The sequence below is a fragment of the Ylistrum balloti genome, unplaced genomic scaffold (genome assembly GCF_031769215.1).
Source record: "Ylistrum balloti isolate Yb309-2 unplaced genomic scaffold, AGI_CSIRO_Ybal_v1 Utg371556, whole genome shotgun sequence".
Lineage (NCBI taxonomy): Eukaryota > Metazoa > Mollusca > Bivalvia > Pectinida > Pectinidae > Ylistrum > Ylistrum balloti.
The window spans coordinates 600001-618225 of NW_026782800.1; the positions used below are offsets into that span (position 1 = coordinate 600001).

General features: G+C 35.4%; 1 protein-coding gene across 1 annotated transcript; it reads left to right on the forward strand.

Moving 5' to 3' along the window:
- Positions 1-3777: 3777 nt before the first annotated feature.
- On the forward strand, positions 3778-5295 carry LOC132563001 (uncharacterized protein K02A2.6-like). The gene has a single exon (XM_060227766.1). The coding sequence runs from the start codon at positions 3778-3780 to the stop codon at positions 5293-5295; it is 1518 nt and encodes a 505-aa protein (XP_060083749.1).
- Positions 5296-18225: the final 12930 nt, after the last annotated feature.

Below are 18225 nucleotides of genomic sequence, written 5' to 3' on the forward strand. Positions count from 1 at the left end.
GATGGCCTATTCCAGTAAAAATGTTTCCCCTTAAATCTCTATACCTATTGCATTCAAAAATAAAATGATACTCATCCTCCACCTGTCCGGTATTACACATATTACAAAAAAAACGTCTTTGTTCTGGGGTATTATATCGACCAGATTCAATAGCTAAACAATGTGCCGGCAGACGTATCTTAGTGAGACAAGTTCTGGATTTGTTTGGAATATATTTAGTAAGATAAAAAGATAAGGTGACACTATCCACAAGATGTTTATATATATGACATTTCGACGATGACTCTAATAAATACTGTTGGGCTTGATAAAAAATTCTCTGCTTTATTACAGGTAAAATATTGTTTGCATAATTTGCATACATTTCTTGGTTTACCCATACATATCCGAAACCAAGTGACAAAAGTTCACTTTTATAAAAGTAACCCAGTTAAAACATTTCTTTGTGTTACCATTTCTTTAAAAAATCATATGCACGATTTAAAATACAATTTTGCGCATTAATTAATTTAAACCAGTACTTTATCATTCTATATTTTCAATTTTCAAGTGGGAAACGACCTAGCTCGCAATATACCATTGAATTAGAGGTAGATTTTTTAACAAGTAATATTCTTTTACAAAAATGAGTGTGAACCTTTTCATTGTCGTTTGCCTTGGACGCTCCCCATACTTCACAACCATGACTTAAAATACTTCCAACATAGGTATCGAACAGATGAAGCATAGTTTTAACATTCAAGTTCATGTTATTACATTTTGTAAAACGTGCAAACATTGCTTTACGTCCCTGATAGATAGCTGATTTTGGATATTATTAAATTTATTATTAAATTTAATCCCTAAATATGTGAATTAATTTACAATATCAAGATATCTACCATTTTATGTCCATTTCTCATTACAGTTTACAATTTCACTTTTTCGGAAAACAACCACTTTTGTTTTTTCTGTATTGACAGTTAGTTTCCATTTGTCTGAATATCTTTCTAAATCATTGAGTAGATCTTGCAGTCCGTGGACAGTCTCCGAAAATAACACCATATCGTCAGTATAAAGCATGAGAAATAAACTAAAGTCTTGAAATTCATAGTGTGAATTACAATGTGATTGTAATGTATGACGTAATGTATGACTGGAACTCTCCGGTCTCCAGAGGTAATAAAGGAATTCTGGCTAGCAGTCAGCATGGCGTCACGTTTTGAATATACAACATGGTGTCAGAACCTGAATCGGACAACATCGTCCACATGATAAAGGATCAACAGTATATTTCAATGTAAAAAGTTGAAAGAGACATAGAAGAATACAGAGAAATCAAAATGGATACAGGAAACACACAAGGAACGCCAAAAATGAATTGGGATGCGCCCGACCTCGTGGTGGCATGGGAAACATTTAAAAACCACGTTGACTTTTGGTTTAAAGGACCACTTTCAAAGAAAAACGAGGAAGAAAGATGCAACTACCTCATGATTTGGGTAGGAGACAAAGGTAGGGACATATATACCACATGGACACTGACAAATGATGAAAAAAAATCACTCACGGCATTAACTGAAAAGTTTGAAGCACATGTTCGTCCAAAAACAAACAAGATATTCTCTAGATACAAGTTCCAGTGTAGAACACAACGAGAAGGGGAAACATTTGAACAGTTTCTTACAGATTTACATTTGTTGGCCAGAGACTGTGCGTATCAGGAGAAAGATAATATGATTCGTGATGCAATTGTATTTGGTACGCTGGATCACAAAGTCCGAGAGAAATGTATCAACGAGGGTTCAGATTTAACCTTAGATACTGCAGTAAATTTTGCAAGAACTTGTGAGTTGTCAAAAGCTCAGTTACAGAAAATGGAAAAATCGGTAAACGCGATCAAGAAAGACCAGAGTCAAAAGTGTAAACCGAATGCGCCGTCAGCTAAGTACTCGAACGCGCCGCCCAGATACAAGGGAGATCACTCTAACCGCAATGGTGACAAAACGTGCAGAAAGTGTGTGAGACAACATCCACCAAGGAATTGCCCTGCATTCGGAAAAAAATGCATGAAATGTGGCAAAATGAACCACTTCGCTACTGCATGTTTAGCAAAAGGTAAGAACAATCCTCAGAAAAACTGTAATGTGGTTGAAATTGATACAGAAGATGAACTTTTCGTCGGAATGATAAGTGAAAGTCTGGATGTAAACAATGTCGAGAATTCAGAGTGGGTAGAAACTGTAGTTGTCAACGAACACCCAGTAACATTTCAGTTGTGTTGTCGAGGAGACTGTATGAAAAGTTGAGCAACAAGCAACTACAGCCATGTAAAACACCGCTACGTTCATATTCAGGGCATCAGATAAAGTGTATCGGAACAACACATATGATGTGTTCCTCTAAAAACAAGCCTGAACAGAAAGTACAGTTCTATGTTGTTGACATGAACGCTCAAGCAGTATTAGGAGCTTCTACTTGCCAGGAACTAGGTCTCATTAAACGGATACACTCAATACAAACTTCAGCAGGAAAAGTACCCGCAGGGATTGATGAAGGATTCGAGGACCTATTCTCAGGACTAGGATGCTTGCCAGGAGAGCACTCCATTAAGCTTGATAAATCTGTTACGCCAGTAGTACACCCCCAAGGAGAGTACCTATATCGCTCAGAGATAAAGTCAAAGATGAACTGGACCGCATGGAGAACCTGGGAGTTATAGTAAAACAGGAAGAACCCACTGAATGGGTTAACTCCCTTGTGACAGTCCTGAAACCTAATGGGAAACTGAGGTTATGTATTGACCCGTGTGATCTGAATAGAGCTATACAACGAGAACATTTTCCACTCAAAACTATTGAGGAGGTGGTTTCAAGGATGCCCGGAGCTAAGATTTTCAGTAAATTAGATCTTACTTCAGGATTTTGGCAGTTAAAATTGGACGAGTACAGCTCAAAGTTGTGTACCTTTAACTCTCCATTTGGAAGGTACCGGTTCACCCGGCTGCCCTTTGGAGACAAGTCAGCCCCCGAAGTATTTCAACGGGGAATAACAGAAATGGTATCAGACCTTGAAGGGACAGAGGCCATAGTTGATGATATATTGGTATGGGGAACCACCAAAGAGGAACATGATCACAGGCTACAGAGAGTGCTGGAACGGGCACGTGAGTACAATGTAAAACTTGGCCAAGACAAGTGTGTAATAGGTCAGACAGAGGTCACCTATGTGGGACATTTATTGACTAAGAATGGGGTGAAACCTGACCCCGAGAAGGTGAGAGCAGTACAAAATATGGAGAAACCAATCAATGTAAAAGAGCTCCAAACCCTAATGGGTTTCGTGCAGTACCTACATAAGTTTTTACCAAGACTAGCAGAGGTCAGTGCACCACTACGAAGTCTTCTTGAGAAAAAGACTGAATGGCATTGGGAGAAACAACAGGAAGAAGCGTTTCAAACTCTAATACAGATGGTTTCAGCTGCACCTGTACTACAGTTCTATGATAGCAGTAAACCACTTACCCTCTCAGTGGATGCCAGTAGCAAAGGGTTAGGTACTGTTCTGGTACAAGAGAAAAAACCGGTCGCATATGCCTCGAGGGCACTCACCACTACACAGCAAAAATACTCACAAATAGAATAAGAAACGTTGGCAATTCTGTTTGGTTGCGAGAAATTTCATGAATACGTGTATGGGCGACAAGTTACCGTGGAGTCAGACCACAGACCCCTACAGGCAATATTCAAAAAACCAATTCTACAAACACCTCCGAGGTTACAGAGATTGTTATTAGCTATGCAACGTTATGATGTGGAAGTCGTTTACAAGCCAGGAAAGCTCATGTTTTTAGCAGACCATCTGAGTCGTGCATACTTGAAAGAAACAAAAGAAGTTTTGGTTCCAGACTTACAGGTTAATGAAATTCATCTGACTGCATATTTACCTGTTTCACCAGAGAAATACAAACAACTCAAAGAGGCTACAGCTACAGATGATGAGTTACAGAAGTTACAGGATATTGTTCTGTACGGATGGCCAGACAACAAGGTGGACGTACCAGCTGAGCTACGTTCATATTGGACCTTTCGCGATGAAATATCGTGCATTGATGGGCTCATGTACAAATCTCATAAACTCGTAGTGCCCAGGTCTATGAAAAAAGAAATGTTGGACCTTATTCACTCTTCTCATCTTGGTGTAGTGAAATGTAAGAACAGAGCAAGGGACATACTGTTCTGGCTAGGCATGTCACGAGACATTGAGGACCGAGTCAACTCATGTGAGATATGTGCCAAGCATAATAACGCAAACCATAAGGAGCCAATGATCGCGACAGAGTTGCCCATTAGGCCATGGTCTAAAATAGGTGTGGACCTGTTTGACTACAATAATGAATCGTACCTACTGACCGTGGATTATTTTTCAAAATGGCCAGAAATTGTGAGACTTGAATCTACTACCGCAAAGTGTGTCATCAGTCACATGAAAAGTCAAATGGCAAAGTATGGTATACCTGATTTAGTAATCAGTGACAATGGACCCCAATTTGCTAGCTTTGAATTTAAACAGTTCTCACAGCAGTACCAGTTTGAACATACTACTTCAAGTCCACATTATCCACAGTCAAATGGGCAAGCTGAGAGAACGGTTCAAACCGTCAAACGCTTACTGAAGAAATCAAATGACCCATATCTGGCCTTATTAGAATATCGGAACTCTAATATTGATGAAGTTGGACTTTCACCAGCTCAAATGTTCCTTGGAAGAAGATTGAAAACTACAATACCGACGTCATTACCATTACTCAAGGCTGAAGCATTTGATAAGGTGCGGGAACAACTGGTAAAACGCCAGAAAAAACAACAACAAAGTTATGATCGACATGCCAGTGGAGGTCTACAACCACTGAGCCCTGGAGACCAGGTCCTGCTACAACAACATCCAAATACATGTAGATCTGAATGGAAACATGGAACAGTAACTGAGAAACATAAGACCCCAAGGTCCTATGTAATCCGATCAGGAAATCGGGCATACCGGCGAAACCGCAGACATCTACGACCAACCAGGTCAAAGGCAGACTTGGACCAAGAACCAGCTGACCTTAATTTACATTGCTGGCCGCCCAGTAATCAACCGTCCAAGCAAACTTTGGCTACAAAAACATCCATCCAGGATAGCAATATGTCACAGGAAACCCGTCAGGCCGTGCAAAACCAACTTCCACCTACATCAGTTTTGGATAGTCCACGCCTATCCAGTTCTGGAAGGATTATCAAAACGCCAGCAAGATTCAAAGACTTTGTTCAATAGATTTTGTGTTAACGAGTTTCAAGTTTAAAAGACATCTAGTTCAGTTAGTGTTTTAGTTTTTGAAAGACTGGTTCAGTTAGGTTTCATATAAGACTCAATGTTCTTTTTCAGGTTAATAGTGAAATTATCTCATTGACATGGTTAATTGACTTTATATTACTCATAACATGTACATTAGTGTTTATTATAACTTCATGAGTAAATTTAGTAACTATCAATTCAATATTATGATAACAGTAAAGAAACAAATTTTACTTAAAATTCTTTACTTAAAAATGTGTATTTTCAGTTGATCAGAATAATGCTTTGGAAATGATCCAACTATTTTTCTATGAAGAGAAAGATGTAATGTATGACGTAATGTATGACTGGAACTCTCCGGTCTCCAGAGGTAATAAAGGAATTCTGGCTAGCAGTCAGCATGGCGTCACGTTTTGAATATACAACATTGATATAAAGAAAAATTCAAAATCGTTAACATACAATGAAAAAAGTATCAGGGAGAGAATTTCCCCTTGGAAGAGCCCGATCTCGTTATCGAAGAAGTCCGAGATGCGACCTTTAAGACTTACACACGATTTCACACTTTCATATAAGGATTTAATCAATTTCAAAAGTTTCCCGCGTATTCCCAATTTTGATAATTTAAACCACAAATTTATACGATCAACTCGGTCAAAAGCCTTTTGAAAATCCACGAAGCAACAATACAAACGTTTGTTGTTACTAAAAGACTTTGTAATTATTGAATGTAATGCAAATACAGCAGCAAATGTACACATTCCAGGGCGAAACCCAAATTGGGCGTCAGATATTATATCATATGTTTCGCCCCATTTCAATAATCTACTATGTGAATAATATTCCAAGACAGTAGAACTTTCTCGGATAACAAACATTCATTTAATATACCATCTAATCTATGTGCTTTTCCACGTTTCAATGAAATTATTGCTCGTGATTTTTCATCAATATAGATTTCATAATCTAATTCATTATATACTGGTATATCGAATTCATTTTCAGTAAACAAAAACGAACCATAGTCTATATTTGTGCCGTTTCTAGGATTAGCGTCACTACCTCTTGACAAATCCTTAAAATAATTATATAAAATATTCAAATTTACTTGAGGTCCCGATGACTTTTTCCTTGCAAACTTCTTATAGAATTGACGCGGATTATGTTTTCGTAGATATTCTAGCATGTCTCCTTCTATTCGAATATATTGTCTCTTTTTCTTGGATTCTAATGTTTTATATGCTCTCTTACAACCAGGTGTTCTGATAATTTGACTTAACTGACTTGAAGCTAGAAATGAAACGTGTGAATCGGTAGGGGGTCTCTTATCGCACGGGGCTTAACCTACCTGTCATAAATTAAGACAGGGTGTTATTTACACAACGACAACTTGCAACAAACAATACAATACACACGTACAGTTAAAGACATGATATTTATAATTGTGCTCATATTCTACGTGAAGTCACAATTGAATACGTTTGAATTTATCCAAATTGGTCGTGACCCAAATCATATTAATGTATTATTATCCGAGCCTAACATTCTTTAAAATCTCGTACCATGTCTCTCCTTAAATCTGGTGCTCACCCCAGTGCACTTAACCTTCTTACTGTAGCTAAACTGGTTAAGATTAAAGTGTATCCGTCTGTATTGTATGGTTGTGAACTATGGATATTCTCAAAAGCTGAAATACCCATGTTAGAAAGAGCACAAAATTTTATTGTTAAATCCATCAAAGGTTTTGAAAAACGGACGAGAACCGATATGTGTAACTCATTATTAGGTTGGACATCTATTGAAGCTTATATTGATACAAGAAAGTTACTATTTTTGAGGCGAGTATATAGTATGAACAATATTTGCCACTAGATTTTTATGTTTAATACGAATATTGCAAAACAAAGTGGGTTTATACCAGATATTGTACGGATCCTACGAAGGTATTCATTGTATGGTATTTTTTCAGATTTTATAAGAACGGGCTCGTTACCTGGTAAACGACAGTGAAAAACATTGGTAAATAAGTACGTATATATATTTGAAGAAAATGAATTGAAACAAAGAATGTCAAATGACAGTGACTTCCGGTTTGCGTCGATTCATAACATTGCTTATGGAAACTTATAGCATTACTGCTAAGCATGTAGCTTGTTCAGCAAGTAGAGCTTTAGGTTTGCTAATTGCTAAATGTAAGGCTATGGGAGGACTTCCTTATAGTACTTACACTAAATTGTACGATGCTACCGTGTGGCCAATAATAAATTATGGTGCTGCTATATGGGGCTCTAGACAATATAGTTGTATTATGGCAGTTCAGAATAGAGCGTGTCGTTTTTATTTAGGATTAGGTAGATACACACCCAATGCCGCTGTTCAGGGGGACATGGGTTGGAAACCAGTTGTGATTAAACAGTGGACAGCTGTTTTTCGCAATTGGGGTCGTTTTTTAAATGACATACCTCATGATAGGCTTAATAAGCACATTTTTAATTGGTCTTATGATAGAAGTGTTATCGGTTGTAACAATACCCAACATGTGGTGCGTGAGAGACTGAGAAATCTAGATCTGTGGAGTTTTGTAAGTGGTCCATTTAGCACTAAGGATCTTTTGAGGCAAGGTGAACTAAAAGGTATGGAACAGTTTGTAGAAGTTTGGAAAGAAGATGTGAATAGAGTGAACAGTAGAGGTGTGGGACAAGGATGTAATAAGTTAAGAATTTACAAACTTTTTAAGAAAGACTTTGTGACCGAAAAATATGTACAGATGATGATGCCCAAGGGGCACAGAAGTGCATTAGCTAAATTTAGAAGTGGTGTTGCTCCTATTCGTATTGAAACAGGACGGTATGAAAGACTACCTGTTGAAGATAGAATGTGTTTCAATTGTATAAACAGTGTGGAAAATGAAAGTCATGTATTTTTTGATTGTCCATTATACTCTGGTCTTTGTGATAAATTGAATGCTCATGCTGCTCGAGTTGTCGAGGATTTTGATACTTTACAAATTTCTGAGAAATTATCAGTAATCCTTAGTAACCCAGAACTGATAGGTAATACTGCCAAAGTCTGCTTTCACATCTTAAGCAGCCGTAGGCATCTGCTATTTAGATAGTTTCCCTGTATGTCATCTAATCATAATGCATTATATTTCAGTTGCTAGGATTACTCTGTACTTTCTGTACATTATCAGCCATATTATTTCTTACTATTGTGACATTGTATATGTTCTACTCCAGTCTATACAAGTATATTTAAATGTTAAAACTTACTTGGAGACTTAAGTAATTAGTATTTTTTTTAGGTAATTTCTTTTTTAAGTAAATACTTAAGATAGTGTCTCATAATTCAGTTTTATGAATGGACATCAGATATTGCTGGGTATGCATGCTGTCTTAAAGTTTTAAATGTGTACTAGTTTAACTGTATTTTACCAATTTTATTCTGATGTGTGACACTTAAATAAACAATATTGAATTTAATTGAATTGCAAAATATCCTCGGTACTGTAGATCTATACATTGTATTTTATGATGGTGTGTAACCCCTCGCAGGTCTAGCAATACAGAACTGTGTCATGTTTATGGAAAATTTTACAATGATTCTATAACTCATATTGTTCTAAATTGTGATGCAGGTATTAGAGACGAATTATGGTGCTATGTTATTAACATGTCAGATATTCAATTCAGTGTCCATATACATAACTTATCATATTTCGAATTAACTAATGCTCTGTTAGGCAGTCTATTAAAGTATGATTTATCTCCAGAGAAAACGGAACATTTCAGATTAGGCGCTATATCATATGTGTGTCAAATGTTGAAAAACTATTATCAGTAATCTGTTTTTCTGGTACATATAAGTACCAAAACCCTATATCTTGAAAATGTGTTGAAAGAATAGTTTAGTGAAATACTTCTTATTAACTATCAAAACATATTGTAACTTTATATATATGTATGTGCGTGTTGGTGTGTACGTGTGTAAATTTATGTAATTTATTGCTGTTTATATAGTTGTCTTTGTAAATCTTCATATTTGGAGGAAATAAAGATAATAATAATAATTGTTGTTGTATATATACAAAATATGTAACAGGTTATCAATACATCATACTGGTACAGATTTGGAGAGCTAGATATATAGAATAATTAAATATCAAATAAAAGGAAAAGATAATAACTTACGTCTCCGATGTCTTGGAGGAATTTCCTGGATCGAACTTGGATCTCGTTGTCGCATAAATATCGCACGAGGAAGTGGGAATCCTGTCTGCCAAGTGTTCTTTTCGTCATGTTGATCATGCGGTCAGAAGTGGTAGCCGCACCCGTATTTACGTTGCGCTCTTGCACAACAACCCAGATGGCTCGTTAATCGCTAAGAAAACAATATATGACAGGTCTCGACGGTGTGTTCCCGGGATGCCAACATTTTTAAAATCACAACATGACATGTTATTGTTATAGTGGTTAGAAAGGGATAACAGTTCACATTATTATATAATACTTACCTGTATACGGTGGTGAGCCATGTATACTGCTTACCTGTATATCTCTAAGTGGTGAAAGTTAATTAAGTTAATTAAAACAATACAACAACTTTAAGTATGCCGATTCTGGTTAAGGCTGTCCGATACTTCAAATGATCGTATGGTGAAACGTCTACACGATTGGTCTAAAACCAGGAGGGAAAGCTGGGATAAACGTGTTGGAAAACAGTTTAAAGAACATAATCTTGATGATTTTCTATTGCCTAATGCTATTCCTGGTTATTGTTTGAACCTAGCTAAACGTAACTTCATTACGGTGGATAGTACTAAGTGGTATAGTGATCTATGGAATGATTCAGGGAAAATTAATTTCAATAAGTTGCGTACTTATCATACCTTTAAGAAGGAATTGTCCACTGAGTCTTATATACATCATGTCGTTAACTTTAGACATAGGCAAATATTAGCCAAGTTCAGATGTGGGAATTTAAAATTGAGTTTTTTTAGGTATTCCCGCCCACCTTTAGCAATTACTCCCTGTCCAAAGTTTTTAGAATTAGAACATTCAGATAAATTTTATTATATTATGTCTACTGACGGTTTCCAAACAGTCTTAGCCTCTTCCTTATATCATATGTACAGAAGAAGGTCTGCTTTTATTTATGTTTAATCCATAGTTTTTTTACATGTATATATATTTTAATACTATATCGATCGTGTCTCGTAAGTCAAAATGGCTGGATGTCAATACATTTTACTAACCAGAATATTTTACTTGTACTGAACAAATATTTGTATTATTGACATGTCACACGTAAATACAATAAATACAATACAATTAAGTTAGATGTGAGCAGAACTCCAAGCCAAGGTAGGAGACATTGTACAGAAGTTACCAACTTTCAACACCGCGAAGTCAACTTTATACAGAGCCCGACGCAAACAGTCACCCATTTTTATTGAAAGCAACATTTTGCTAATCAACAGACACCCAAACTACCAACCACTACCGCAGACATTCAACTAGATGGAAAATGGCCCCAGACTCTCGACACACGTAATTTCGCCCTAAAAGTATATTTTCCATTAAGTGTTTATAATGCATCGTTACCCGAGTACAATAACACCACATCAGCCCTCTAAACATATTTCGTATATCAAAACTACACGTGTGCGCCCGATCAGGTTTAAGAAAACATCGTCAGAACGACGATTAGTATTAATGTACACACAACAAGATCGATGTTGTGTTTATTGCTAAAATCAAATATCAAAATATTTCTTGTAAATATTTAATTAAAATGTTAACAAATTAAATATATATAAATCTAAAAAAAATCCGTCTGTTTGTGAAAATAAAACTGATAGACCGCATTCGGTTTCTGCTAAGTATGAACTTACAGGGGAAATAACGACAAAACAAACATCGTATTTCGTTTTCAAAACAAATTTTAATAATATCAAAGTTCAAAATAATTTAATAGTGAAAGGATACATCTGAAATGGAAGAAGAATATATATATAATAAAGTTTCGCACTAAAAAATAGTTTTAGAGCGAAACAACCCAGGCAAACGGTAATTAGCGCGAAACGACCCGGAACACTATAAATAGCCACATTCTGACGACAGTTTCCACATTGTGGTTAGAAAGTTAGCTGAATTCTGAAGGAAGCAGAGAACTGTTCGGTATGATGTTCGAGTACACCTTTCTAATAAACTCTGTTGTTAGGTATTTGGCACCTAGAAACATTTAATCCAGATTGTTGTTACATGTATGCGTAGTCAAAAGATTCCATAAGATACTGTTACATTGTACTGCGAACGGGGTCATCATAGATGTATTATCATCAAGGGTCAAGGGAAGCAACTCCCGATGATACTTGTTTCCCTACACGGTAATGATGGGCTCCACGTTTAAGAATCCCCTTAAATACAGTCCTGGTTATTTTCACTTAAGTTTAAATAAGTGATAACCTTTAAAGTAAACGTTGTCATAAGTTTTGTTGAATTTATATTAATCAAATATCTAAGAATTATGTACATATCATCTGTTTTATTTTCTGTTGATTGTATTGAGACTGGAAAATCGTATCCAGAATTTATTATATGCTATGAACACATCTTTATCATCTGAAATATTTGCAGTTAAATGGAAATAACTAAACTGTGCATAGAACGAAATGTAAAATAGATACGTATAGAAATCCATTAAATCGTAACATCAATGTAGTATAATGTCTTACATTGTTTAAGTTAATGCGAACTTATTCACTATACGCTTTGCTTCATTGTTGATAAATGTGTTTTTCTTATATAGAATACAAACAATCTTTAGAGTAAGTGTTACAGAATTCCCTTCCGTTCTCCTCCCTAATGTATTTTACCATCAGCTGGCAGTTTTTCTAATTTACCAAACATTCTCTTTGACGTCTGAACCACTGCTTATAAAAGTTTCTAGTGCTGTGGAACGTATTACAACATCCGGGCCCTTCTTCCCCCAAAACCTGTCTGTGAACAGTTCTACATTATCACTATCTTAGAATTTTTTCTAATATAAGAAACCATATCTAACACTATCTGTATATATGTATAGTAGATCTGATTTGTTGTTATAAACAACACACACTAGTAGTACTTGCGGCTTAACAAGTGATTTCTATCAGCACGGGTTACTGAAGTCTCTTGTAAACATATTGCGACTTCGCCTATTAGACGAAACCTAATAAAACGTGTTATCTCGTGTATTTATGATCAACTTCTTCAACACAAAGCTCACAACTAATCAATCAGCCCTCATATATGATATTTAAATTAATTGAAATTAATAATTAAATAATCTTTTTATTGCATTTTAATAAGAAAACAAGATATATATTCGATTTATCCATAAAAGAACTGATGTATAAAAAGAATTCGGAAATATTCGGACATTCTTCGACGTTGGACAGTTTGACTTTGAACTTGACAACAAGACAACACCATTTTAAATTCGTCGCTTTACGTGGTATTCTACTATTTTATGGTGTTATTTTTGTTAACCCCTAATTAGAGAAAACAAGAAATGTAGATGGAAAAAAAGTAAATGGAAACCAATTTACTTAACACTGGCTTCATATGTGACCGAACAGAGAAATTGCCGAATTTATTTAATACGGTGGCTTAACATCACCCCTACCATTGGTAACGACTACGAAAGTTGTATCGTCACTAGTGATAAAAAGATGTTTCTTATATCGTCACTGCTTTTATTTTCAAATTGACGTACTCTTCTATTTCACTGGCTGAAATGTAATAGAGCAATGTCTGAGACAGTTAAGACGGCGATGTTCATTGTTCGCTATACTTCAAACTGCGGGTGTTGTCAAAGCAGAAGACGCTTACTATTCTGGAACACTTGATCCTTATACTTTTTCAGGAGTCTCCGTGAAAATATTTCTTTTCTTCATATTTTGCCCTAGTTTTATGTAATTTGAGTTTGAATTATGATTACGTTGACTGGAATTTATGTTTCTTGTTTAGATGTTCCTACAATAGTGACGCCCATTTGTAAAGGTAAGCTTGTCATACATTATGAGTAGCTTGTCGATAATTTATGTGAACTCCAGTTCTAGATATCATGAAAATAGTGTTCAAGGGGAAATATTGATCGTGTAAGTCATACATTTATTCGCTTAGAAATGAACTAGAATGGAATTGGAAAGTTGTTCTACATTCTGAAGAAATGAGAAAAAGATAAAAGAAAATTATATTAAATTTCATGACGTTTATCAAATTTAACACTTTTGTTATATAAATATTGACAAACTGCAAAATGGTATTCATATCATATAATAAAAACCTTAAGAGAAGTTAAGTTAAAAAGTACATACAAGACTGGTCACATACAACACCCATCACATACAACACCCGTCACATACACCACTTGTCACATACAACACTCATTATATACACCACTTGTCACATACAACACCCATTACATACAACACTCGCCACATACAACACCCGTCACATACAATTGTCACATACAACACCCGTCACATACAACAATTGTCACATACAACACTTGTCACATACACCACTTGTCACATGCAACACCTGGCACATACAACACTCGCCACATACAACACTCGTCACATACAACACCCGTCACATACAACAATTGTCACATACAACACCCGTCACATACAACACCCGTCACATACAACACCCGTCACATACAACAATTTTCACATACAAGACTTGTCACATACAACACCCATCACATACACCACTTGTCACATACAACACCTGGTACATACAACACTCGCCACATACAACACTCGTCACATACAACACTTGTTACGTGCAACACCAATCACATACAACACTTGTCACATACAATACCCGTTACGTACAACTGATTCCTTTAAACATCAATGATAACGAGATAATCTATTAGCATTAAGATTGAACTGTAATTCAAAATTCATATTTAAAGCATTATCAATTGTTATTAATTAATACTATAATAATCTAGCACAGCGATATAAAAGTGACGAGATTGGTGCTACAGTAGATGTGTAAGCATACATTTTTGTTTTATGTTCTGTCTAGCTGAAATCATCCACGGGGTTGCCGCCACCATTTGGCTTGTCATTACAACTGTGTTCCTCATCGTTGCTGTTATCTGGCTGTGGCTTATAGTACGAAAATTGAAAGGTAAGGGACAGTAATACTATATATATACTGTTAGATTGATTAACAAAATACTTCAGAAAATTACTGGGAAATTATTAATTTTCGTTTGGGATTTATTTTCCTTTGAATTCGAAGGAACACCTAATGAATCCATGAATCCATGTGTCCACGTAGTGATGGCATCAGTTTAATCAAGGACATTTTATTTCGCTAGCCACGAAAATTGTTTCGAAATCAACGAAAATTGAACCCCACGATAACATTTTTTTTACAGAGTATTCGCGGTATAAATGAATTCTGGAACATTTTGTTTATATTTTCTATTTTATTTATTTGTATTAATTCATTATATTGATATACACAATGTACAACAATTCAGAAGTATTTTTCAGCATTTGCACTGATATCGTATAATTATGCATATTGTTTACGTAAGCATCAAATAATAACAGTAGTTGGAAGACAACGAAAAAATAACAACACGTCGACATAATTATAATCCAAAGTAGAATTCAATAAAACCAGGGCAAAACATCGACAAGAGAAAGATTGCAATCTCCTGAAAAGGTACAAGGAGAATAAACCCAGGTTCCGGAAGAATAAGCGTCCTTCAGATTTTTTTGAGGCGTTACACTATGTACAAAAATAATCGAGTAAAACATGGACAACATTTAATAGGAATATAGCGTTGGACCGACCTCGATGTTCTAATGCCAAACTATGAATCCATGCAGAATATGGCATAATCTCCTTGATATAACGTGCTCGTGTTGGTGCATAATTCTTTTAGGATATTAAATCGAAATTAATGATAGATTATCATAACTATCCCATAATTTGTTTGGTTTCATCTCTAAACAATACGCGACGTGTATGGATACACTTAAAAGCACCTTGGTTTTGTTCTCTTTATTCTCTGTAAATGCAAACATGTCACGTGATATTGATATTTTTACGCTTCTTTTTATTAACAGAACTTTTACATGAACGTTTAGACTACGAGATGGTGAATAGGTAAGTACACAATCTATGACATAAACAAAAACGTCCATAGTTACAGAATTGTACATAAATAGAAGTATATACATCAAACATATCTTCATCAGTATAGTATATTGATTTAAGAATAAGCTAAATAAGTATTGACATGAAATGTATATGAGTATTCTATAATGTACGTATATTTGTGATAGATATTAACGCCCCACTTTCTTTTGACATCGTAGATTTCCAGACAAGGATGAGCATGTATACAACATGCCTGAAACTGATGAAATACCTACTACGTAGACAGTGGAGGAAGAAGAGGACGACTAGGCCTTTAGATATATATCTGTGGCAATATTTACGTCTCTCGTTTATATCATGAAATTAACGAGGAGTCAGTAGTTACATAGTTCAAAATGAGATAAACTCGATTTTTTTATACTACAAACTCGGTGTGTTCTTTTTTGTAAGAACTTCTATTCTACAAACTCGATGAAATTGGGAATAGATAGACAAAAAAAGAAAAAAAATCCTTAACAATGAAACAAGAAGAATAAGGTTAGTTATTCCGGGTTTCACAGACGGCACCCGCCATGTGATTCTGAGTCAATCATAATAATGTCACGTTGTCAAAAATTAAGCCATGTCAATGAACCGGGGTCATTAGGTACATTATCATCGATCACTTCCTACGTCATATTTCACAAAGATTTTTTACCACTTTCATTGAGAATAAAATTCTCACCGTAGTCTTCATCAACCTGCTTCTCTAGGGAATTGATTTGTAAATGATTTCATTACTGTTTAGTGGGTAATAAAATAAAGTAACGACCCGAAGTCAATTACTTGGATTGATCTACATTAATTAATAATAATTAATAATAGATTTCAGGAGCGTGTGTAAATCATACACGAAACAGATGACCCCCGTTGCCGTTTACATGGTTCTAAGTATAAACATTGTTCTTTTGGTTGCGATGGATCAAATTGGTAAGGGTTGCATACCTTTTCACATTCAGAGAACTTTCAAGATGAAGCCAAATGGCTGACGAAAGTCAATCTTTTTTCAATTCAATGTTGGGAGGTTGTTTAAGGTAAAATGAAGGTGACAACATACAAAGCCGTCTTAGAGCAGACTAACTGCAACTGTAACTTGTTTTGTAGACATATGTTATCATATTATAGTGTTAGGTAACATGTTTTGTACAAAAATAAAATACCTATCGCACACCAGACTTTTTTTTATCTATTGTCATACAAGGAATGCATCACCCTGGCCATGGTTTATATATTAATGATGGAAACACTACACAACATTTATGTAATTATGGGTCTATGTTTATGTGATATAACCATTCCATGTTTCTGTTGACCTGCCCCCTTTACTGTGTAAAATAACATACCACACAACTCCTGGCTGACCAACCGGAAGTGGTTTATTGCCGCTTACGTAATACACAACAATTACATAGCCGCTTATAGCATTACAAAATTATGTTACATACTGGGTGTTAGTATAACTGGACATCTTTGTATTGAATAAAAAGTTTTCGCAACCACTGTTACAGAGAGCAAACATGGACAACGTCACTTCCGGTATTTAGAAAAAGGTTCACGGGGTCTGTCTAAAGTAAAATGCAAAAAGCAAAGATTGAAGGAAGACATCTCGCATCTTGAAACAAATACATAACAGATAATTGTTCCTTTCATAACCCAAGTTATTCTGTAGCAATATCCTGTATAAATATTGCTAAAACTCTCTTAATGTATAAGAATACTAAACGTACTAGCGATGCGGCCGTGCAAAATAGGGAGTTTGAAAAAGTCTATGTTGACACATTGAACTCCAGACTTGATGAATTTCAAAGAGTGATAATTGACCATTTACTAAATTGTCTTACAAGTCTTGCAACAACCTCACTTCCTTCCCTCCCTCCCCCCCCCCCACCCCCACTCCTTTCCATATCGTTTTCCCAAATTTTTCGTTATCATTAAGGTCACTTATTTAGAAAAATCAAAGCGAAATTCATATTTAATTGTTGAATATACCTTAATCCAAACCAAAATGTGATAAAAGTTTCAATAACATTTATGTTTCAGCTGTACACTAAAGATCATAAAGAGACACACTGGTGAATATCAGATGAAATGTTGTCTTTATGTTCACTAAATAAAGATAAATACATAACAGTCGGTAAGTCATCGGGATTAAAATTTCTCTACACTATAAAGACATAATTGTCACATAATGTTTGTGATCTATGACCCTACAATATGACATTAGTGATCACCTCACGTCTGTCTTTATGACGTCACTTTACATTATGATATTAGCGATCACTTCGCAATTGTCGTTTATGACGTCACTCTACAGTATGAATGGCAACACAACGTGTTTTCTTTGTGACGTTTTGACAAGAATATGACTATATTGATCACCTAACTTTTGTCCTGTGTGAGGTTACTTTAAAATATCACAATAATGGTAACTTGATATATGTCCCTTATGATGTTAATCTTCAATTTATCAAAAAGTATTATACATAATATAGGTTAGGTTCACGACTTTGCTTTACAATATTAAATTCATATCCATGTATTACTGCTATAGCACAATAGTAACAAACGTCATGCTTTGTTAATATGAAAGAATACATCTTGTAATGGACCTTACTAATCCGGATGTTTTATTACCGGTTTGGTTTCGACTTTATTGTGATCTTTTGACCTGGGCGCGGCCATACTTGACTTG